Raw genomic sequence first — 24,984 nt, forward strand, 5'->3', positions numbered from 1 at the left:
ATAGAAGCAAAAGGTTTCGAAGTTGTGGGCTTTGCAGATGACATAGGGGTCATTCCATACGAAGTGACCACGAAAAAGCACAAATTTGGACACGACCATCACAGATTTTGCTCAAAGTTGGGAGAATTATTATTCATCTACTGTCACCTATCGACACACTTTGGTGTCGATTGGAATACCCCCCGCTCTGTGGGACCCCCCTATTTATTGAAAAGTCACGCATTTTTTGTTCAAAATCTTTTTTTTCTTTTTCTTACAATTCATAGACGTAAGATGTCCGAAAAATACTGATAGATGATTTTTGAAGAAAATGAACCAAGGAATCCAGAAAAATATAAGTTTTACCAGAAGTGTTGCCAGATAAATTATATTTGTATTTGGAAACTAAATGTACATTTTTCGGCAAATGCAGCCATTTTGATTTTAAATTTGATAATTTCATCGTGTTCCTTGGATAATTTCACATAAGAAACAACTATCATCCCGAGGTAAGGGGCCATCCACATACCACGTGGACAGCCTTGGAGGAGGGGGGGTTGGGTAATGTCCACGGTCCATACAATTTTTGTAGAATTTATATGGGCAGTAGTCCACGGAGGGAGAGGGGGGGTCAAAATCGTCAAAAATCTGTCCACGTGGTATGTGGATGGCCCCTAATATGAGCCAATCTCGAGATATAACAATTTTACGAAAAAAGTTGTAAACTTCATAGTCGTTTCTTATGTGAAATTTTCCAAGGAACACGATGAAATTATCAAATTTGAAATAAAAATGGCTGCATTTGCCGAAAAATGTAAATTTAGTTTTCAAATACGAAAATAATTTATCTGGCAACACTTCCGGTAAAAATTTACATTTTTCTGGGTTCCTTGGTTTATTTTCTTTAAAAATCATCTATCAGTATTTTTCGAAGATTTTGCGTCTATGAATTGAAAGAAAAAGAAAAAAGAAATTTTTGACAAAAATTGCGTGACTTTGCAATAATGAGGAGGGTCCTAGAGAGCGGGGGGTATTCCAATCGATACCAAAATTGGTGTTGCGCCCACAGTGCGGCCCGACGGTGTAAGCGCCGACGGCAAGACGGAATGTACCCTCTAGATTGGCAGCTGCCTGACAGCGAGATTTGAACAATAGGGAGGAAGATAAACAACCAGTTTTCATTAGTGAGTGAGAAAGTTTAGAGATTTCCAAATTTATATTGCGAATTATTAGTGCAAATTAAAATTAAAACACATTAGTTTGCAAAGCAGAAGTAGTTCGGAAGACATAGTTAATAGTAGTCGAAGATTTATTCACCTGTAAGTAGATAGAAAATATTAGAAGATACATAATAACAAACGCGTGTACTTACCCACAGCGACCGCAGCACCTGTTGTATGTAACCTGAAAAGAAGAGATTAAAATAGAAAAAAACCCAAACGATCGTAAGTAAACCGAAATAATTGAAATAAAAACCAGTGATTAATTAGTGCACTATAACAGGATTCGAATAGCAGGCAAAAACAGTGCGCTGAGATAGGCAATTTGGAAGATCGCAAATTGGTAGAGGAACTTGTGGCGTGCAAAAAGGAAAATATAGGCGAAACTATTTATTGTAAGCTTTAGAAAATATTTAAAATGGAAACTAAAAATAACACTAATGGTCAAACTTCTGTAAATAAATTCTCTTCTAGTTTGAGCTGTGCAAATCAACACTGCTGCAAAAAAGTGGTTCGATTCTATCCGAACAATTGGGATTTTTCCAAAGAGACAGTAGATGAATAATTCTCCCAACTTTGAGCAAAATCTGTGAAGGTCGTGTCCAAGTGGCATGTACACTTCATATGGAATGACCCATAGTCATCTTGGTAAGAGGAAAGTTTGACAACATAGTTTCGGAAAGAATGCAGGAGGCTCTGAGGTATACCCAGTCTTGGTGTATAAAGGAGGGTCTCAGCATTAATCCTTTGTAATCGAACCTTTAACTAGAAAGAGGAAATTCAATCTAAAAACTCTCAAGCTTGGAGGAGTAGAAATTCCATTCAGTGAACATGTTAAATACTTAGGAGTTATCCTTGATGCCAAGCTAAACTGGAATGCACATCTTGACTATGCAATCAACACTTGACTATGTAATGCATTATGGTTGTGCTCCGAAACCGTTGGAAGGAAGTGGGGCTTGAGACCAAAAATGGTGATGTGGATATTCACATCGATTATACGTCCAAAACTGACCTACGCTTTGTTAGTATGTTGGCTGAAAACCAAAGAATCCACCGCCAGAACAAAGCTAGATAAAGTTCAACGACTTGCGTGCATTGCTATAACAGGAGCAATGAGCAGCATGGGGTGCTCTTGATGCAATTCTTCAACTGTTGCCGTTGTACGAGTACGTGCAACTAGAAGCAGAAAAGAGTGCATTGAGGCTCAAACGAACAAAAACTATCTTGTCAGGTGATCTTGGGGGTCACCTGACTATACTGGACTTTTCCAAAAGAGGGCCAGTGATGAGTATTAATGGAGACTGGATGGCACCTCAGGATAATCATGATTTTCCCTACAAGGTATGCGAAACCTCGCGTACAGACTAGGAAGTCGAAGTTCCTGATGTCCGTCCCGGTTCAACGATATTTTTCATAGATGGCTCAAAAGTAGGTACAAAAACTGGTGCCGGAATCTTCGGCCCTGGAATTAATGTTTCAGTGGCAATGGGACACTGGCCAACGGTGTTTCAAGCAGAGATTTTTGCGATCCTTGAGCACTTGATGCTTATAAATGTACATCCAAGATTGTTTGGGAATGTATTCTCACGTTGCGACAGCTGTGTCAAACAAACTCAGTAAATTTGTATTGGGTTCCAGGACATTGTGGGATTGGTGGGAATGAAAGGGTAGACGAACTTGCAAAACAAGGATCTAACTCACAGTTTATCGGCCCAGAACCTTTCGGCGGTATATCACACTGTGCAGTGGAAATGGAGCTTAAACGCTGGGAGAAACAAAAAGTGATAACCAATTTTGGTTGGATGTCAAAAAGTGTTCCCAATCTAAAAGGTTTATAACACCAAACGAAAACCATTCAAAAAAGCTCCTAGAGCTCAACAAAAGAGCTCTTTGTACATATGTCGGCCTAGCGGGGCACTGTTCGAGTAGATATCATTTGAAGGCCATTGGCCGGGTTCAGGATGATATCTGTCGCTTTTGTAATACGGAACGCGAGACATCGGAACATCTGCTTTGCAGTTGTGGTGCATTATTTAAACGCAGATCAAGGCTTCTTGGCAGTGGCTTCTTACAGCCCAAAGAGATTTGGTCTTTGAATCCTGGAAAGGTGATTAGCTTCATAAACCATTTTTTACCTGACTGGAAGCATGTCGGTGCAGGTACCTGATCAGTCACAACAATAGTGGTCATTGTATTTTGCAAAGGGACACATATAGCAATTGACTGAGATATATTACGAAAGCTCACATCAATTGACAACGTAATCCTAATTCCCTAACAAAAAAAAAGTAGGAGGTTGTATCCAAGACACGACCGCATAAATGACGTAGAACTACGTACACTATTAACAAATGCATTGAGTGTTTCATTACCCTAGTAACACAACTGGGTTTATCAAAGATTTATAGCGCTATAAAACTTTGATAAAACCGATATTTTTACTTGGGTAATGAGTTACAATGTATAATAATGAAAGGTTGTGAATTTCGTGAACCGGATTTAGCAGTTATCAGAACGTGCCGAGTTAAGGTGGTAGTGTGTAGAAGCCACCACGTGGTCAACTACGAATTTTCAGCTTAACTAGACTCGGGAATAGTTAATGTGTTATCTATGAAAACACTATTCTATGTTTTTATCACCATAACAAACATGATGATATGTTTTTACAAGTGATGCATTGACTATTACCGAGTGGTGAGCATTTGAAAATTCGAAGTTGACCACGTGGTGTCTTAAAGTCGGCCATTTATGGCTTCGACGCACTTCCACCTTAAAAACCATACACAGCACACACACAAATCATACCATATCATAGACACACACACATCATACCATATCATACAGACACACACACATCATACCATATCATACAGACACACGCACACACACACATATCATATCATACACACACACATCATACCATATCGTCAGTTGAATTCAATACTGGCACAACTCAAAATTCATAGTTTCGAGAAAAACACGTTTGAAAATTTGCGTCAAAAATTCCTTTTTTCATTTTCGTGAAAAACTCCAACTTTAAGACTTTCCATTTTTATTGAACTTGTTTGGGTCTATCATGTGTATGTAATGAACAAGTTATGAGAATTGTAACCTCATTTTTCTGTCTTTTTAGGGATTATTTCGATTTTTGCAATAAGAGCACATCTACTTATATTTCTGGAAATATTGTGAGTTTTGAAACGGGTCTTTGTGAGATGAAACTTTATAGTATTTGGCATCGTTTGCCATCAAAAACTCAAAACTGAAAAATTTTGAGTTGTGCCAGTATTGAATTCAACTGATATCATCATACCATACATACATCATACCATCATACCATACATACATCATACCATATCATACACACACACAGCAAGCAAGCGAACAATCAGGGGACGTTATTTTTATGTCAACAAGGTTTGACAATTTTCAATAGTGCAATAGTATTTTATTTCTGTTGAATTAAGCGGTGATGAATCCAACGAAACATATCGATAAGCAATAGTTCGTAGAATCAAACAACATTTTTCTGCATTTGGGCAGATGCGTGTATGATTTTCCAATCGATTGCTGCAAGAATTAAGAAAATCGGTTGAAAATCAACCGACCTATAACCATTTTGCTGTTCAAAATCGGTTACTGATCGCAACTTTTGCGCTGCCCCAACAGTGGGGGAGTTAAGATACACGGACAACATGGACTGTGGAAGCTATTTCACCTTCTGTAAATTAGACGACCGCGACAGATGTAACTGCTAGAATCCGCACAGAATGCTTGCTTACGTTGCACTGTGGGGCAGAACCCAGAAAAGTCGCGACAAAACTAAAAAAAATGAAATTCAGTTTTCATGCCTCATTTTATTTTCTACTTGCAGTAGACATGTTATCGACTAGAAATCATGATAATTCACTTTGAAAAATAATTTAGAAAATGTGCTATAATATTGTAGAAGTGAGGATTTACAAGGCATGTAAAATGGAAGAAAAAAATTTCTTAGATATTTTCCAGTAGGGCATGCAAATACTTAGAAATTAATTAGCTAACTCATATGATCCTCATAAAACAGAGTATAAACGAATAAGAAATGTGATATTAAGACAGTTTTGTTGAAAATAGGTTCGAAGGAGGCATAGTATGTAAAACAAGTTTTTTTGTTTTTTTTTTCTTCATTTTCGGCAATATGAAACGTTGTTTTGCTATGACACTATTATTGTACTAAAATACAAGGTATTGGCTAGTACTAAACCAAAAATCAGCTGCTACTAGTTGCGACTTACCGAGTAATTCGAGTTTTCGCAACGATTGTTTTCATGTCAATTCATGTAAAAAATCGTCATTCAGCAGTGTCCGTATCGATGTTTTTCCTACAATAGGCATTGCTGAATGCCGGTGTATGCAACACGACCATGATAATGTTGGGGGGTCTTTCGAAACTGATGTCCAGTAGTATTAAGACCCCTCGGAAATGATTAGGGAACAGTTTGTTATTGGGTGAACAGTGTTTTAAACAAAAGTAAGCGTTTAGTATTCATGTTAACCCTCTAGTGCTCAAGGCCGCCATTTGGCGGGCTTCAGTCGAAGTCCCGAAAAGCTTCAATAAATACTTGAAAAGTGTTTATAATGGTTTATAGTGATTTTACCGAAGTCTGTTTAGAAATTAATTTGGGCACTAGAGGATTAAATGGTATAAAATTAAACAAGAGGAACTCTTAGAAAGGGAACATGACCAACTAATCTTTAATTAAACAATGTTCCTATTTGAAACATTTTATCACAAACAATAACATTAACATTATATTTTATATTCTTTATCAAATATGATGACACATCATAGGTTGACAAAAAACTATACAAAGGCAACTACGAACCTTTAATAATTCATTTCATGATGACTCGAGAGCTCGAATATATCTGAAATTGAAATATATGTACTTAAGTCCCAGTTATAATTAAATACTGGAATTTTGGTTTATGAATAATGAAAATAATTTTATCTCGTTAACGGTCAGTCCTACAGTTGTAATATGTTCGACAACTTCATGTCAATTGATGATATGAACAACTTTCCCGAAGAAACAAAATGGCTAGCACCATTTATTCATAAGATAGATGTCAGCGCCATCTGTAGAAAAAAAATTAAAGCTGCCTGAATACATTTTTCAAGAAGATGTTTTTATGGTGAACAACATTGCCGAAAATATGAACACTGTGAAAACAACTGTTAAGGATTTATGAGGTTTTGTCGCGCCAACGGACCAATTTGCCCCACTGTGCGTTGTCAAAAATTATTAACTTTCAATGACTTGTTTATTTGCCTTGAAAAAAGGCATTTTGCTGTTCAAAATTGGATTTGTTGATGACGATATTTATGCTGCCCCAATAGTGGGGGAATAATGGCAGTCTGGCGAGGCACGCTGAGAAGAACCGCGCTGCTCCTGAGACGAGGTGACCAACCACAGGGCTAGTGCTGCTGCTAAGGAAGGACGACTGCTATTGACAACTTGTCGCTGTCCAGAACTATTGTGAGCGGCTTCGGCTGAAACAGGCTCTTATATAGGCCAAATAGCATGTTTTCAATTGCAAGGTATATGATTCTGTCGACCGTGCTTGGGAAGCAATCATATAACGACCAATCAGAGGACGTAATTTTCCTTTAAACAAGGCTTGACAATTATCAATAGTACAATAGTTTGCATAATCAATCAGCAATTTTCTACATTTGGGTGGATGCGTGTATAATTTTCGGAACGATTGCTGCAAAAATGAAGGAAATCGGTTGAAAACAAACTGATTTATAAGCATTTAAAAAGGGTCATATTTCGTCCCCTTTTCGTTAATAGTTTTTCCATTTACATCCCTATGTGGTAGGCTAAAAAAAACGTGGTTCTACGTCAAAAAAAGAAAACAGAGCCACGGGGACCACTTACAAAAAAATATATAAAATGAAAAAAGCCTAATTTAACAAGAAGTAGTAGCACTGCGCGAACCAATAAAAGGAATACAAGTTTGAAGTTGCTTCCCAGTAGTGGTACACAAATCGTGTATGCTTGTGGAACAGCTTAAAACATAAAATATGATTTGAGTTACACTGTTGATTTGTAAGAAAATAATGCTGTCAAATAGAAAAAGAGGAGGAAGAACGTTAGAATATTTTAACCATACATAAGAATCACGAAACATGTCCATTCTTCAGTACAGGTTAGCATGATTTAGTTAGCTAAGAACTATTACAACAGCTTGTGGAGTTTCTCAAAATTGTTTTTCGGAATTTTACAGTAACGAAAGTTTTTTCGGTTGTACAAACAAATGAGACTTTATTTCTGTTCTGTTGTCTAGTTTTTGCAAGAGTTAATCAGTTTCATAAGTTAGCTTGATTCGGGATGCAGGTTGTGGGGTGAGTGAGAATGTGTATGTGTGTGCTTGCTAATATTCTTGTTAATCCCGATCCCGACTGGGTGGGGGAGAGTCTAAATTCGATTTTATTTACAGTGAGTCCACCGTTGGGATTCCGCGTTTGTCCTGTAGGGTAAGAGATGATCTATATTTGTTCTACTGACTCTTTCGCTAGAGATTCGAAATTTGTTCTACACAATTCGAACGTTTTTCTTTGCTTTGGATTGCACGCGCTAATGCAGTCGTACGTTTTTATGCGTGTGATTAAATCATGCGCAGGTTTGGTTTTCAGATCAATATCAACTAAGTGGGCAATAAATTAGTCAACAACTTGCGATAGTAACTACTAGGTAGGTCCTTACATGGATGCCTTACTAAGAGGGGTGAACTGGTGAGTAGATCTTTCTGTTACGTACCGTCTAGAGTCGAAAGCTTAATGTTACACAAACAGACCACTTATCAATCTTTGGAGACGCTGTCTAAGGGTTTAGTAGCCTCAAAATTGTGGTTTCTTTGTAAGATTCAACTTTGTTTTGGTACCCATAAAGTGCATGGTCTTAAAGTATAACTACGTATCTACTACTATTGTGATGAAAGGAAACTTCGTGTACGTGTGCTGATTTATTACAACTACTGACTAACTGACTGACCGTCAACTTGGCTATTGTAGTATTTATGTGAATCTACTCAAACACAAGATAGAGAGAGAGAGAGAGCAAGCACGTGCTTTCGGTTTTTGATGATGATGGGGAGACACAGACCAGGATTCGGCGCAGTATGACTGAGAACACGTGCTTTGTAAATGCCGGTTGGTTGGAGATGTCTGAAAAACGCAATACTGGGAGTGTATTATTCCACCACCATCAGCTTTCTACTGACTGATATTTCGCAGTACGCTGTGTTCTAGGAGTAAATTGACAAACTTGCTAGAGAAAAGCTTTTTCCGTGTTTCAACTTTACATCTAGTTATTTTATTTAAAATTACTAGCTCTCAACTAGGTTTGATCAATCGGTCGGCGGTTTTTATTACATCTAAAATTGCTATTGCACTGTTTTGAAAGTCTATATATCTATTCACCGTCGAAAATGAGGCTCGCTAGCATTTAAATGGTCATGTTTCGTTATTCTCCCCATTCGAAACAGAATTTTCATAACGATCGATCTGACTGAGCCGTTGTGGTCCCAGTCGTAAGCTTACGGTTGTACACAACTTAATAGTACTAGTAGGATGCAGCTTCTAAGTTCTACCTCAAAATAAGAAATGGTTTGTTTTCGACTATCTTGTTGATAGAGGAACAGCTTTGTGTGTGTGTGTTTCTGTATGTGGTGTATGTGTGTGGTGCTGAACGATTTGACTAGCATAGATACTTCTTTTTCGGTTTCAATGGTTTAGTCCGTCATTTTGCAGCGGCCGTCGTTCCATTTGCTGTACTGTTGTTACTTTGGGACTGCTGTGGAGTCGTGGAACGGGAAGATAAAGCCGCTCTTGCGCTGGCCGCGTGTTTTTGGAAGGCGTTTTCCGCTCGGGATGTACCGCAGACCTGCAGTATGGAAGGGATACATTCGTTAACTGGGTTTTAGTAATATATCAAACTTTTCCAGGGAACCGATATCCTTGCCTGATGATGCTGATCCCAGTCCTTGTGCTGGCAAAATGATCCGCAGTACCGGGCCAGATTGCACCCGGAACAGGTTTCGTTCGCCTTCCGACCGCAGTTCCAGCAAGCCTGCAACAGACAGTAGTAGCAGTAGTTAGTCTCACCGTCATCTGCGTGAGTGTATTGGCGCCATTACAAGAGTACTAACGTTCTGGCTTCCCCCTGTCGAGCCGTCCGGATCGGGATCCGCGTTCCCGCGGTGAATGTCCGTGAACATTTTCTCCATCTTCAGCCTCTCCTGGGCGAACATTTCAATGGTTCTTGCTTCCGCGGCTGCCACTGCCCGCTGAATTTCAATAACTGCTTGACGTTTGACCTGTTGATCATAGTTAAGTTAATATGCAATTGAACACGATAAATGCATACAGTAGACTAACCTGGTTCACAGACTCTTCCGCACTGCGCCGGAACTCGGCAATCTTCTCCTCCGTCTGGCGTTTCATGTCCGCTATCGAATTATCTTGATGGTCGCGGGCGTGCGTTTCGATGCCCCGCTGTTGCAGGATCGAGATGGCGCGTTTGGTCTTTTCGACCATTGCCGAAATGCAGGTTAGCATGGTGTGAATGTTTTTCCACTCTTCCTCTCCGCTGGTTCCTCCAGCAGCCGCGCCGATACTGCTGACGGCGTTACCAGAGCCAATACTGTTCGCAGATGCAACGGCTCCAATGCTGCTGGCACTACCCCCGCTACTACCACCAGTAGCACCACCGCTGCCTCCACCCGGTGGAATCCTTGTTGGCCGGTGGGCTTCGCTGGACGGTCCCCGCAAGTCCCGATCGTCTCGGTGAATGGAATGCTGGAGGGGTGAGATAAAATAGTAACATTTAATAGAATAATCTTTTTTTAACAAGTGAAATATGTTTGCTGTAGTGTTCACTTTCTTGGAACAAGATTTTTTTCTACTTGAAGCTTATAAAAACAGTAAACCGATTACATTCTGGTTCTGCTTATCGAAACTACTTCGCAATATAATAATTTTGCGAGAAGTTGAGTTGAAATTCAACTAATTCAAGTTGAGCAGACAAAACGTTGGTAGACGAAACGATTTCAAGTGCATAGGACAGTAAAGGGTGTTGCGGTTGATCAAACAGAAATATGGGTAAATCGGTCAGTTTTTCATTAACAAAATCTAATCATGTTTCTTTCGAGTTTAATTTGTACAGAATAAAGAAAAATATTGATTCAAGCTTCCTTTTTAGCGAATGCGAGTTATGGGACCTTTCTCTTGGCTCCTTCCATCAGCCTTCTTGGTGACTTTTCGATCGCCGTAAAACACCAGTTAGCCTTAAACTGCATTTCGTTGACAACTGTTTTTCGTGTTTTTTGAGGTTCCGCTCACGGTAGCCTAGTATTTTTGGAGGGTTCCGTTTTTCCGTAATGGCAAGATGCCAGATCCGGCCAAAACAGAACGGAACAACTGTATTGCTTGAAAAAAGGCAACACACGTTTTTCAGGCACTCCCGGACATAAATTTCCTGGTTGACGGAACTTTTCGCGTTAGAAACGATGCTCTTCAAACCACAGGAACAGATGGCCTGTCACGTGAGATATTTCTTTGCAAACTTCGAAGTTTTAATGTGCTAGAAAATCTCTGTCACCTTTCCTTTTCCATTTACCATATTATAATCTTTTCGATCGTTGTCTGGTCGACTTGTTTTGCTTATCGTCACGATACTCCCACATCTACATCTCGGACGGAAAGGTTGAGATTTCGCTTGAAACTGCTGGCCACTCGTTTTCGTCGTTTTCGCGCCCTTCGGATGTCGATTTCCTCCCGATACTGTCTTCCTAACAGTCAACAAACGTTTTCCAAACACTTACATTTCGTTGCTGACGATTGATTTGGCCACATTCAACAATTTTGCCAAGTCGGCGTGTGAGTAGTTCGAATTTTCGTGATGCGCGAGCAAAATTCTCTCTTGCTTCGACGCCATTTTCACAACTTAAGAGTAGCATATCATAACATAGCATAAACAGCTGCACAACTTCGTGGGTGGTGTCAGCAACAATACTCTGTTCACGAGAACAAATTACCCTCGTTTGTGAGCAGCAACATGAAATTTGGGATCTAATCAAATGTTGCTAAACAAAGGTCAGATGTCTCCAGAGAATTGTTACCGCCCTGGCCACGTCCTTGCAACTGTTGGGGAACGGAAAAGGAATGTTAGTCCAACATTTACTTAAGAGGACCGCAGAAAACTCTACGTGCCCTCATAAATGTTACGTGAGATGGGAAATTTTAGTAGGAAAGGGAGACCCTGGGATACATCTGTTAGATGTTGCGGGTCGATAGTTGATTATATTATAGGTATGAATTTTGAGAGCTACGAAGAGCTGAAGCTATTGTGATTTACCGACTTTTTAGTTTAATTTGTATTTTATCAGTTGAATTTTTAGAATTTATATAGCCTTTTTACTGTCTTATGTTTTGTGGTTGTGGGTGAATGAATACGTAGAGTTTAGACTCTTGATAATTTAGTTATACGCTTAATTTTATCCACCGGTTTGACGTAACTTTCATTAGTAGCAATCTTTAGTCAGCCAACCTAAAGGGCCTTCACCTCTTAGTTGAACATTGTCAAATAAGACCAACGCGAACAAAGTCCAATGTTCTCCGAAACATAAACCCGAAACTCTAAAAATATGTGCTAAGTGACGCAATCGTATGAACAAGACATCCTCTGTTTATTTATAGGCATTTTAGTAATAATTAGTTTATTTTTCCTCTACCTTCAACCAAAAATACATACGAAACAGATCTGTATTATTCTACCTCTACACGTCGATGATCAAAGCAAAGAAATACAACGCCGCCTACATGTCAAAAAACAATTGCAATTGAGCATATAGTATGCCAACGCAAACAACTCGAACAGAAAAAAATCTAAATAAATAATAGGTATCACTTATCTCGCACGAAATCCTCCTAAGGCTGCATATTCCGATAGTTCTGTTATTTGGAACAACAACACTAGTAATTTTAGTTGATTTCACCATTTATTTTCGCGCAAAACACACTTGTAATGAAGGAATTACGTGGAGATAAAAACGCTTACAAACAATCAGCCTTGTTGCCAGTTTCTCGCCACTTTCACAACTTACGAGTAAATGTCAAAATCAAACAAAAGACGTTATACCAAACACACTTATCTTGAAAATGATGGGTGTCCAGGATTTTTTATACACGATAAAAATAACACGGTAAAATGAAGTTGACCCATTTTCGACCGTAACACCCTTTAATATCATCCAATTGGCGAAATAGAGCTCGAGTCAGTTTATATCTGAACGGATTTATCTCGGAACCATGTTATTAAAAGAAAATTCTTTAGCACCGTCACTATTTATGACATCCTTAAGGAAATTAGTAAAAAAATTGTTTCAATTTATTTTGAGGAAATCCGCAACTTTCACCAATTATCGTATTTTGGACACTCTGTTCACTACAACCTTAGTTTTTTTATCCGCAGCAGCAAAGAACTTCAGCCAGATCATAGGCTGTTTTACGGATTTATCAACAGAAACGAATTTTAACTAGAATATCGACCAGTATCTTCATAAAACTTCACTTTTAGTACTTCGTAAAAATCCCATTGTACAACGTCCGGGGATGCTTTTGGCCCATAAATTGTGATTCAGTGTCCGGTTTGGATGTTTACTAAAAACATTGAATCCGAATCCTTTTTGCTGGAGATAGAATGTCATGGTGATATCATAATCCAAGTGCACAAAGATTGCGTTCTCAATTACTTTAAATGCAAATTCTGATCTTCAGTTGCGCTACACCGTTTGCTGTGATCCTATCGTTTGCTAGTATGCTGTTCAAGGAAATATTAGAGAACGCTGCAAAAGGTAACTGACCGTAGCCAATTTCATCTACTTTGCGATCTGCTCAGGTAACGAATTTTCGAAATAGATGTTCCAAATTAACATTCGGTACGCTTTCAAGTGCACCGACGGACAGTCTGTCGTGATGTGCCCTGGTTTAACAAAACTCTCAGCATCCTTCGTCGGTAAGCTAGACGCTTGTTTAACAGGTCTAAAATCACGACCAACTGGGAAGCCTATAGATTATCCCTCACAAAATACAACGCTGAGCTACGCAAAGCCAAATAGGGTTTAGGGTTTGATTACGTGAAGACATTCAAACTCTGCCTGAGGCAATGCGACTGCAAAAAGCGATGTCCAAAGATCATACGAATGGTCTTGAGCAATTGAAAAAGTAAAATGGAAGTATGACTGTCACAGCCAAAAAACAAGTGGATGTTCTTAACATTCATTTCCTTAGCTCGACAGTGACCTCCGAATCGAACGTTAGAGAACTACAGAGCCTCGGATCCAGACGCACGACGTTACGTGACTCCGCAGTGCTCGCTCGTCGACTGTTCACGGAGACTTTTATCAACTGGGCACTAAGCTCGTTCGAGCCTATGAAATCACCAGGTCCAGATGGCATTTTAACAATCTTTTTGCAAAAATCGGAAACTTATCAGGCTTTTTAGAGCAAGCTTTACTCTAGGACATATCCCGGTCATCTGGCGGAACGTTAAGCTGATGCCTATACCAAAGCCGGGCAAAAACAAACATTGCCCAAAGCCTTCAGACCTATAAGTCTAACTTCAACTTTTCTTAAGTTGGTGGAAAAAAAACGGTCAACTTTATCCATAGCGAGTTTCTGAAGAAGTTACCCTTGCATAAGCATCAATATGCTTATCGACAAAGTAAATATACTAAAACCGCTTTGCATTGCCTAGTGACGAAGATCGAGAAACCACTTGAATGTAAAGATAGCGGTCTGCGCTTTTCTTGATATTGAGGGAGCTTCCGATAACACGATCTTTGCATCAATTTATACGGCTCTACAAAGTAAAGGAGTCCACAATACTAAAATGAGCTGGATTTAAGCAATGTTTTCGAGCAGCTGCATTGGGAGATACGTATGTCACAGTACAGACAGTGAAAGGGAGTCCTCACGGGCTTTTCTCTCCAATGTTATGGTCATTGGTGGCAGACGTTCTCCTAACCAAGCTATCGCTGCTAGGCTACGAAGTCATTGGTTATGCGGATGACAAAGTCTTCAGTGGTGTCAGAAGAAGAGCTGAACATTATCTTCACTAAAACATTATACCCTTTACCAAGCGAACCCTTTACCAACGAAACCACATATCTTGAAACCATTCTAGATAAGAAGCTGAACTGGATTCCTGAACTAGACTAAGATATCAAGAAGGCAACATCAGCTATCTGGGCTTGCAGTACACTGTTCGGCAAGACCTGTGGGCTAAAATTACAATTAGCGCTCTTTTCTTACATTACTATTGCTCGGCCTCGTATAACCTACGCAGCCACAGGGGCTGGGGTGGCACAAGGTACATGAAACGACAGCCCAGGCGAAACTTACCATAATTTATCGATTGGTCTGTCTTTAAGTAACCAGTGCCCTGAGCACAACGCCGACTGCAGCCATGGAAGCCATGCTCAGCCTACTGACTCTACATCTCCATGTGAAGAAGGAGTCAGAGCAAGGCGCACTAAGGCGGCGAAGAAATACAGCGATGCTCGAAGATGACCTAACGGATCATCTCAGAATCCTAAGGGAATTCAAGCTAACACCTTCAGTAACAACAGTCTTTGACTGTATGGAAGCCCAACATAGACGTTCCATACAAAGTTTTCCATCGGACACCATCCGTTTCTACACGGATGGTTGAAAAATCGGATCCCATATTGGATCAGGAATCTACGGTATGAAGGCTACTATCTCTTTGGACAAGTGGCCAACCGTTTTTCAAGCAGGATTATATGCAATATACATCTGTGCTACGATATGTCTAAGCGCAACTAAAGAAATGCAAGAATTTGAATCTTTTCTTAGGCTACACTACTGGCATTAAAGTCCGCCAAATGTGTCTTCAGACCAGTATATACTTAGGTTTTTTTGAATATACTTAGGTTTTTTTGACAGTTCATTTCCATGCAAAAAGCGGGAAAGGAGAACTCTGAAAGGATTGTAAAAAAATAACGTTTATTGATGCTTTTTTTCACTTTTACTCAAGAGTGTCAACAAATATCAACCCTACCAGACTAGCCTGGAAGTGCAGTGCAACACTCAGGGAACTTTCCCGCCTCAACGAAGATTTGCTACGTTGGGTACCAGGTCACTGCGGAATCGCGGGAAATGAACTTTCCGACAGCCTAGCAAGACAAGAATATACCCAGCAATTCATTGGACTCGAACTGCTTCTGGGTACCTCCACATCCGCCATTAAAAGCGAACTAAGTACAAGGGAAAAGCTACGCAGCATTACGGGACTCCTTATTTTACACTGTCCTGCTCTTTATCACCGATAACTGCCGCTTTTGCAATGCTAAACCGCAGACAGACGTCCAAGCTGAGTTCCAAACTTGTGTAAAGATTTTTGTAGTAGCAATTCGTAACCAGATAGCGCTACCAGTGACGCCAGCCTCATACACCAGCGAAAAAAAATGTATTGTAGCGATAAGGTCACCAGGCGGCGCTAGTATACAAGTGATTTATTCTCCTTGAAATTTTACACGGAATTTTCGATCAATTTTGTTCTTACTTGGACGTCTGTCTGTGGCTGCACCTGAAAGCTCAGCATAATCAAAGGTTCAACTAGTTCGGAAGTTATCTCTCAACTCTATACCAGGTATGGAGTACCAATCCCTAAACAGATATTGGTTTTATCAACCATGTAGTTCCGAATTGGGGCACAGGCTAACAAGGTTAAGTTCGAGAGTCTTTTAAATTTGCTTAACGATGAGTGTCTTGTTATTTCTTTAATATACATATTATCTTGGAGAATAAGTCGACACTAGGTAGAGTACGACAGGAGAATGGAGATCTAAAGTCATTTGAGTTCGAACAGCCTGACAGCACAGAATAAAACCAGAAGTTAAAAGTTGGAAATCACTCAACGAAAAGAAGGTAACACATTTTACAACAAATGCCAACGGCCAACAAGGGGAACTGACTGGTAGGTAGTGTAAGACGGAGATTGCCGTTTAGGAACGATCAAAACATATTCGGAGGAAAACATATCATTGATCCTGATTAAACGTCAACGTGCCAGAGATGGAGTACCACGTACTGGGCTAAGATGTCAAGGAATTTGGAGAGTTCAACATCAAGAAAACATTTTTTTTTTGTGTAAAAGTGCTATCCAACAACACTTTGCCTCATCGGCTTTTGAAAAGTAGAGAGAGAATGGTGTTTCATGAGGAACAATTTGAATTTAAACCTAAGAAGATTGACCTGTTGACTTGAGTAGATGTTAGTTGACTCTTGAAATATATTATTTACAGATTCAAACCATAATTGAAGGTTAGATTTACTCAAAGGCATTACATTTTGTCGTTTTCAGATTAAATAAAAAGAAATTTCGCTATCCACGGAAACACCAACAAAACTGATATGATAACTAAAAAACTGAAACATTACTGAAAGCATGCTGTACGAGTAAAGCGTTCCGCATCGCTTAAGTGCCAACGCTGTACACCTTGTCTACTCACCAGTCCGTCGGAATGTGGATGCAGTGCCCCGTTCTGGTACTCGAACAGTGCCGGATGCGTGGGATAGAGCTGTGGTGTCCCGGATGCCAGCAGAAGCGACGGATGTGGACGTTTCGATGGCGGCAGTATATAATCGCCCCATTCGGGCGGACCCGCAGGATGAGTATCGTATAAGCTGTCGGGACGAGAAAATGCAAACAGGCGTAAGAATTTAAGACCCATCTCTGGTTGGATTCGGAATGGCAAAAGAGGGAAATGGCGTACTTATCGGAGGCGCGTCGTTTCAGGCTCAGTCCGTTGATGGCAGGTGTCGGGATCGGTGTCGAGGAGCCAAATCCTTCGTGCGATAGGAAGATGTCGGCGGTATCGGCTAGGTTCTGAACGTATTCCATCACACTGGTCTCGTTCGATCGGACATACTGGGAGGGAGTCTGCAAACAAAACGAAAATATCCAATAAACATTTTGGATCCAATCAGTTCCAAGAACGCTCCACATACACTCCCACTGATACGCATCACTATTCGCCAGAGTTGTGGTGCGAGTGGTTGGAGTGCAAAAAAAACTATAGACCAAAACCAGCTGGTACACGATAATGATGAAGTGCTGTCAAAGCTAATTCTATGCTGCCCAACTTTTCCCGGATACCAAATATTTCGCACACATGTGAAACAAAAGCTTGGCTGGAACAAAGAATGGCACTTAAAAACAGCACATGCATTCTCGTTTTTTGTCTCTCTCTTTCTCTCTCCCTATTGCTGTCGGTTGCCGCTTTGCCTGCTGTGCTTTCGAAATAACATCGGAACCGAACGTCTGTTGGGACCTCACTCCCCCATTTCTGAGCTTCTAAGTGGACGCGTCTGCTGTTGCCAAAAGATTGAAATACCGGAAGGGCTAACTGGCAGGAGGAAGTCTAAACATTCTGTGCATGCCGTTGCTCATACAGGAAAAACAATTTCCATTCCCACCCGAGCGGGAGGATAAGAACGCGCTGCGCTAAGTGAACGCTGGAGAGTGAAGAAAAATCACCCACCGATCGCTTTTTATATTTCGCCACCACACCGCCAACACATCGTAGAAATCGTTACCGGTAGGTGGCAAGCTGTGCTTCGGATATGCACCGGTCGGTGTCCTGGGGTGGAAACTGGTTCTTGCGATCAAATAGCCACCAGCGTCGTGTACAGAGGATAGTTTATCATCTGGATTTCAATGGACTGCATTCGTCTCGTCAGTCACAAGCGTAACAGGGCGAATCGAAATGCTTTCTTCCGAAAGTTTGGTTGCTTCTTGTTGTTGTCGTTTGAGTAGGTTCCTGATAGTCGCATTGTATGCGAATTTAAATTGAACAATGATTTAGGATTTCAAAGTTTAGTTAAAAATGACATTGATTTGGATTGCAAAAAATGATGTAAAAAATTTTTTGATGAAAGTTGTAAGTAGCCAAACAAAAATAGAATCATTTTAATCTTCACAAAAGACTTCTCTTGTGAAGTCAATGAATTGTATTTCTCCCCCTTCGTTCAGCTTTTTCGGTTCACACACAACAGCACAATAGCTGTAGTTTAGTAAAAAAATCTTTTATCGAGCTTTTTCACCTAATGCAGTGCAAAAAGCTGATTACATAACCTTGAAGTAGCTTAAATACTTGAGTATGGTTTGAAATAACAACACATAAGATTATTTTACCGTTTTCACTCTTAGAAACTTTGAATGAGCAGTTGTTCTCGTAATCACTCATTTTTGTGTTGACACAATTGGGTCGGGCAAAATTGCGTAAAAATATAAACCAATTAAAAAATCAATTTAAACTTACTAAAATATTTACACATTATTACATAAATATACTTTTTCAAGCTTATCCATTCTATTTCCTGCGATAAAATGTAAAGAGTACAATAGCGATAAAATGTAATGAATTGAGAAATATATTGAGCTTAAATGCTTGAACATCTTAATGGTAATTTTAATTTCGACTAAACGATATATTACATTTGAAAAAATATTCATACAGCTCATAAACATCATGGTTTTGTCACGGATTTGAAAAAGCTGAATAATATTTTAGTAAAGCGGGCAATGTATGCAGTTTGCGAGGATGCGAAAATGAACGGGAATAGAAGGTGTGACTTTTAGGCTTAGAAAAAATTAGATTGCGGGTTCGAGTCCCGTCTGGACGAGGGAAAAAATTTTCTAAGCTCAAAAGTCACACCTTCTATTCCCGTTCATTTTCGCATCCTCGCAAACTGCATACATTGCCCGCTTTACTAAAATTTTAAATGTAAGTCATATGACAAAAATGAAATTAGTTCGTAAACTGAATAATGTTTTTTTTTATGTTTGTTTCTCTCGTATTTTTTAGTATTTTCCACCAATGGAGCCACAGTGTCTTCAGTAAAGTTGCTCCATGAATTATTCTCCATGTTATAGAATTTACACCCCCTTCCTTCGAAGAAATCCCAGAGATTTTTGGAGTTCCGTAAATTCTAAACGAAAATTTACTACAATGCCCACAAACGTATGCCTCGATGGTTTAGAATCTAAATCCGTTTCTGACACGTGTGTAATATTTGCACAATTTTTTGCTTCTGTGTTCGCTGATAATACCACATCTGATCTCGATGCTGAGGCTGCTGCTGAGTCTGTTCCTGTCGATTTGGTAGACCTGGATTTATTTCACATCTCTTCTGACATGATAAAAGCTGCTGCAAAAATAAATTAAAACACTCGTACTCTGCAGAACCCGACGGAATCCCGGCAGTTATAAAAAGTCGTTGTGTACACGCTTTAGCCGAACCCCTTTGCCATATTTATAACGAATTATCGAGCAAGGCAAGATTCCCACAGTTTGGAAACATTCTTACATGTTCCCGATATTTAAAAACAGGGACCGCCGAAACGTTAGGAACTACCGTGCCATCACTAGTCTTTCTGCTGCATCAAAATTATTCGAAATAATTGTGAGTACGTTGTACTATGTCTACGTACTATGCCTAAGAGCATAGGCGACATCCATAAATTACGTAACGCAAAAAACCTGATTTTTGGACCCCCACCCCCCCATATGTAACGAAACGTAACGCCAACATCTACCCCTCCATGAAAATTACGTAACGCTGAAGAAGGATTTCCTTGATAAAAATGCTCGTTTTTGGAGAGTCTCTCCAGAGATTTTGAAGTATAATACTTCTCTCAGGAAGTTCGGCTACATAGGGATGTGAAATGAAAATCTAAAACCGAAAAAAGTGAAAAATATGTCCAATTTCAAATGCTAATAAATCAGTTAGTATTCAATGGATTTCCTTCGTTCTTGCAGCAATAGATTGGAAAATCTTCTAAGATTCTTCCCAAGTGCAGATAATTGTAGTTTTATTTTTCAAACTATTGTACTATTGAAAATAGTCAAGCCTTGTCAAAACGAAAACTTCGGCCTCTGATTAGTCGTTATATGATTGCTTCCCAAGCACGGTCGACAGAATCATAGACCTTGCCATTTGAAATGTGCTATTTTGCCTATATAAGAGCCTGTTTCACCCGAAGCCGCTCATTTTAATTCTAGACTGCAACAACAGCAGTCCTCCCGTAGCAGTGCAGCGGACAACGGCCAGTGGCCGTCGGCCACAGCTGTGGTATGGCAAAGGATAGCGGAGCGCGTCTCAGCATCGATAGCAGGACCAGGTGATGCAGGGCAGCGGATACCAATGGCAACGGAAGCGTCCACTACTGTGGCAACGGGGATAGCGCAGCGGTTGACGTTGGTCTCAGCATCTATATAAGCAGGGCCAGCTGATGCAGTGTGGCATTTTAGTGAAATGCTGTCTCTGAGCGATAGCAGGCACACTAGCAAATGCATCCAATGAAAAGAACGTTCTGCACACTTAATTTATCTCGGCAAACTTCCCAACAGGTGATGGAGCTTGGCGAAATTTTAACCAAATGTCAGCTGTTGAGTTCTCGGCAACAAAATCTAAGTATGTGGAAAACTTTCCAGTGTTTATTTCCCCCAAGGAATACTTTATTCGCACTGCCAGTGATAACGCAAAGATGTGATCGGCATCTTATCAAACATTGAATTAAACAACAAATTGTCCTTTTCAGGATGGAATGAAAACCTAATTGAAGAGTTAATATTTTCTTTTAAATCAATTTACACTTTCAAGAAATTTGGAACAGATATATATTTGGTTTCATCTCCGTGTCTCAGAACGAACTAAATTATCTTTTCCTTCAGTCATGAGCACAACATCCGAAAAGCTTTCATTATCAGCATAAAAAATATTTTTTCGCATAATTAAAATTCAAAAATTATCAAGTCCAAATCATGACAAGCTACTACATAATTGAGAATGGTCAATCCTTGTTGAAGCGAATAATTCGACTGATCTGATTAGTCGTTAATATGATTGCTTCCCAAGCACGGTCGACAGAATCATAGACCTTGCCATTTTAAATTTGCTATTTGTCTGTAGAAGGTAAGGATGGGAATTATCGACTGAAATGGCTATCGATAGTTATCGATGATTTCCTACTACTATCGATAGGTTTTTCATCCCTATATAAGAGCCTGTTTCAGTCGAAGCCGCTCATAATAGTTCTAGACAGCGACAACAGCAGTCTTCCCTTAGCAGCAGCAGTAGCAGTGCAGTGGATACCAGCCGGATATCGGCCACAGCTGTGGCATGGCAATCGATAGTGCACTAGTTGCAGCGGATCTCAGCATTGATAGCAGCTGTCTCAGCTGATGTAGGAATAGCGGATACCAATAGCAGCGTATAGCGGCCAAAACATTAGCATGGCTACGGATAGCGTAGCAGTTGCAGCGGGTTTAGCATCGATAGCAGCTGATGCAGTGAGGCACTTTAGTGAAATGCAGTCTCTGTGCGATAGCGGGCACTAGTAAATGCATTCAATGAAAAGTTGACTCATTTCGACAACACGTGAGCCGTCTAGTTTTGAATGTTAAATCAGCTTTTCACTGTTTATCACAAGGAATACTTTATTCGCACTGCCAGCGATAACGCCAAGATGTGATTGGTATATTATCCGATATTGAATTGAACAACAAATTAAAAAATGACTGGCACGAAAGCAGCCGGGTTTTCATGTAAAAGTATTCTACTTCATCCTTGCGGTCGTGGCTTTACACACAACCCTCCTGTGATTTTTTTTGTTACGTAACGCTGAACTTATCTCCTCCCCACCCCTGTGTAACAAAAAGTAACGCTAAAGGATACCCCCCCCCCCTCCCCCCTCATAGCGTTACGTAATTTATGGATACTGCCTTACGCACTAAGAGTTATATTGCTAGTGAACCAGGCATAAAACCGTGTTTTATGCCTGGTCGCTCAGTAAGTACGTACTTGCTTGACTTAACGTCGACTTGCATATCGCACATCGAACAAAAAGCTCAAATCGACGTAATCTACACAGATTTAAAAGCAGCGTTTGATCGGATTGACCATAAATTATTCTTAAAAAAAAACTTACGGCTTGGTGCATCGCAGAGGTTTAAAATAAATCTTACAAACAATATCACACGCTTAGCCTGGCAAATAGCGGTCTCGATCAACCAACTGCCCCAGTGCTGAGTCGAGAAAATTTCCAGCTCGAAAAGATCCTCGACTCGATCGGGAATCGAACCCGATATCACAGCCGTGTGGGAGAGCTAGCCGATCGACATCGCTAACCACAGAGCCACGGGGACCTAACAAGAGTTGACCGCGTTAGTGCCCTCGGAGTTTTATTGGATACCAAACTTACATTCAATCTACATCGTACCAACATAATCGCTAGAGCGACGAGACAACTTGGTTTCGTATCGAAAATTGCTCGCGACTCCATAGAATTCATTGCTCATTGCTCTAAACTAAAAATCCGATTACAATAAAATTCAATAGGGTCTTATGGGGCAACAAGACCTTTCATTTGCAATTAATTTCATGAAAATCGGTCCAGCCATCTCTGAGAAAAGTGAGTGAGAATAAAAACCTGTACATACACACACACACATACACACACATATACAGAAAATGCTCAGCTCGTCGAGCTGAGTCGAGTGATATATGCCATTCGGCCCTTTGGAGCACTTTTATACTTTCGGTTTTGCAAGTGATTGCTATACCTTTCTAGGAGAGAGGCAAAAATAAAGATTTTTTTTTTCAATATTTTAGTTTTGGTTAACTTTTAGTAGTGATTTTCTACAATTTTTCAATGTTCTACAATATTGTTTGCTAAAACAAAATAAACAATTTCTTTGAAGAAAGTTTATTTTTATCTCACATATTTTTTTGGCTATTGACGATTTATACTTGAATAATGCACAATTACTCACTAATTACTTTTTACTCAAAAAAATTGGTTTTGGAGCCGTAATGTCTTCAGCCAAGTTGTTTTGTTAATTATTCTTTATTTTATGGAAGTTATAAGAAAAGAGAGAAACGAGAATATGATTTTTCTCATTTTTTACACATAAAAATCCACTTTGCTGAGTAATGTTTTTGCACATTTTACAAGAATCAACTTTGTCGACACCGTATTTCTATCGGCCAAATGAACTATTTTGAAGTTTCTTTTGGCATGCCCCTAAAAATAATTTTTTCAATATAAATTTTTATAGCGATTTACTAAAATTATTCAATGTTCTGCAATTTTTTTCAGTATAATAAAACACACGAGTTCACCGAAAAAAGCTTGTTTTTTTCTCTTATATTTATTTTGTTTCTGAAGATTAATATTAAAATAATGCACCATGTTACTTACAGATAGATATACAAGAGACAGCGAGAGACAAATGCCTATATCTAGATTGATTGATGTTTTACTTATGCTTTAATATGGCAATGGTTTAGTCTGCAGATATTTGCAGATTTTGAAGATATCTGTTAGTAAATTAATGCACTGTTTTAATAAAAATCATCAACAACCAGATAAATATGTGAGATAGAAATAAACTTTCTTCAAAGAAATTGTTTGTTTTGTCATAGCAAATAATATTATCGAACATTGAAAAATTGTAGAAAATCCCTACTCAAAGTTATATCGTTAAAGTTAAAAACTTATTTGTAGTGGCAGTCAGGAGAAAACTTCAGAAAATTTCATTTAAATAGGCACAATTAACAAGATTGGCATAATTAACAAGATTGTTTCTTATGAAATGTGCTACACCTTTGCCAAACACGATGAATTTTTATATGCAAGAATGAAAAAAGAAGAATTCACTTCCAACTGTTAAGAGGACTAATCACGAAATTGCAACTTCTATAAAATGGAGAGTAATTATTGGATCAAAATGGCACTACGGTTCTGAAATTAGCTTTTCTGGGTCAAAATAATTTCGATCACGTTTTTGCAGCTTTGGAAACAGTGTACGCTGATTCCATCCCAGCCTTATATAACAGACGCACCAACAAAGGAAACCGGCAGACCGCACTGCACAGCATTGCTAAACATGTCCGGACATTTATTGGACATTTATTGGTACGTAACATATGTTTTTACTTGCTTACAGTGAAAATAATAAGAAAACTAAAATTATAACATGTTATCGGCAGGTTTGTGCTTTCTCCTCAAAGGAACACTACTGTGTAAGAGATTATCTTCCACTGCGAAAACAACTGCTCTTGCACTAGGGGGCACAGCGACGCTCTGGCTTGAAAAAAAAAACAGCGGATCGTGTATACCTGAGGAGCATGCGAAGAATACCGCAGTGGAATCTGGAATATCGCTCCAGACAGATAATAAATTGCTGTAAGCTTTCTCACACGAAAGGACATTACGCTCAATAACTACACAACCGAGTTCAATGCAGGGCTTTTACTGTGAGTCTTATATCAATAGAGAAAAGTAAATTGTTTGCTTTTCATGAAACTGTAAAAAAAAATCCTGCCGCCCGTCACGCATGTTTGCTCTTCGAACGCTTTCGAATTTTTCTCAGCAGTAAATACTGCAGCGTACTTTGGTGTATTATCTGTAAAGTGATACACCAATCTTGTTTCGCTCAACTGTGGTGTAAGCAGCAAAGAGTGTTAATTTTTTTGCGAGCAGCAGAAACACATTAAAACACAGAATAAATTGTAGTGTAAAAAATTGCTATATGCAGCGCTTATTCTGGGCAAGAAAAAAACGGTGAATATTCTTCTTATATTCTTCTCACATATTAAGGAGAATACCAAGCCTGTTCATCGGCAATCTAAAATGACGAT

The 24,984-nt window shown here is 39.4% G+C and overlaps 1 protein-coding gene and 1 long non-coding RNA gene across 4 annotated transcripts in view; one reads left to right on the top strand and one right to left on the bottom strand.

The window, feature by feature from the left end:
* Positions 1–1,149: 1,149 nt before the first annotated feature.
* Positions 1,150–24,467, top strand: LOC129721298 (uncharacterized). Its single transcript, XR_008727383.1, has 6 exons — positions 1,150–1,298; positions 1,358–1,424; positions 1,483–1,594; positions 1,674–1,847; positions 24,135–24,259; positions 24,334–24,467. It is a non-coding gene; the product is annotated as an uncharacterized LOC129721298 (long non-coding RNA).
* The window catches only part of LOC129721297 (protein CBFA2T2), a 203,501-nt gene continuing 186,004 nt past the window's right edge, over positions 7,488–24,984 (bottom strand). For 2 of the 3 annotated variants that reach the window (XM_055673722.1, XM_055673721.1), the window contains 6 exons: positions 17,052–17,218; positions 16,788–16,962; positions 9,631–10,050; positions 9,390–9,569; positions 9,215–9,322; positions 7,488–9,136 (listed from right to left, as the gene is read on the bottom strand). In XM_055673722.1, the coding sequence (XP_055529697.1) occupies positions 8,993–9,136; positions 9,215–9,322; positions 9,390–9,569; positions 9,631–10,050; positions 16,788–16,962; positions 17,052–17,218 (1,194 nt within the window). In that variant the 3' untranslated portion in view covers positions 7,488–8,992. The remainder of the gene's footprint in view (positions 9,137–9,214; positions 9,323–9,389; positions 9,570–9,630; positions 10,051–16,787; positions 16,963–17,051; positions 17,219–24,984) is intronic. The other variant, XM_055673723.1, reaches the window with a different exon arrangement.

The sequence above is a fragment of the Wyeomyia smithii genome, chromosome 2, assembly GCF_029784165.1.
Source record: "Wyeomyia smithii strain HCP4-BCI-WySm-NY-G18 chromosome 2, ASM2978416v1, whole genome shotgun sequence".
In the NCBI taxonomy this organism is placed as follows: Eukaryota; Metazoa; Arthropoda; class Insecta; order Diptera; family Culicidae; genus Wyeomyia; species Wyeomyia smithii.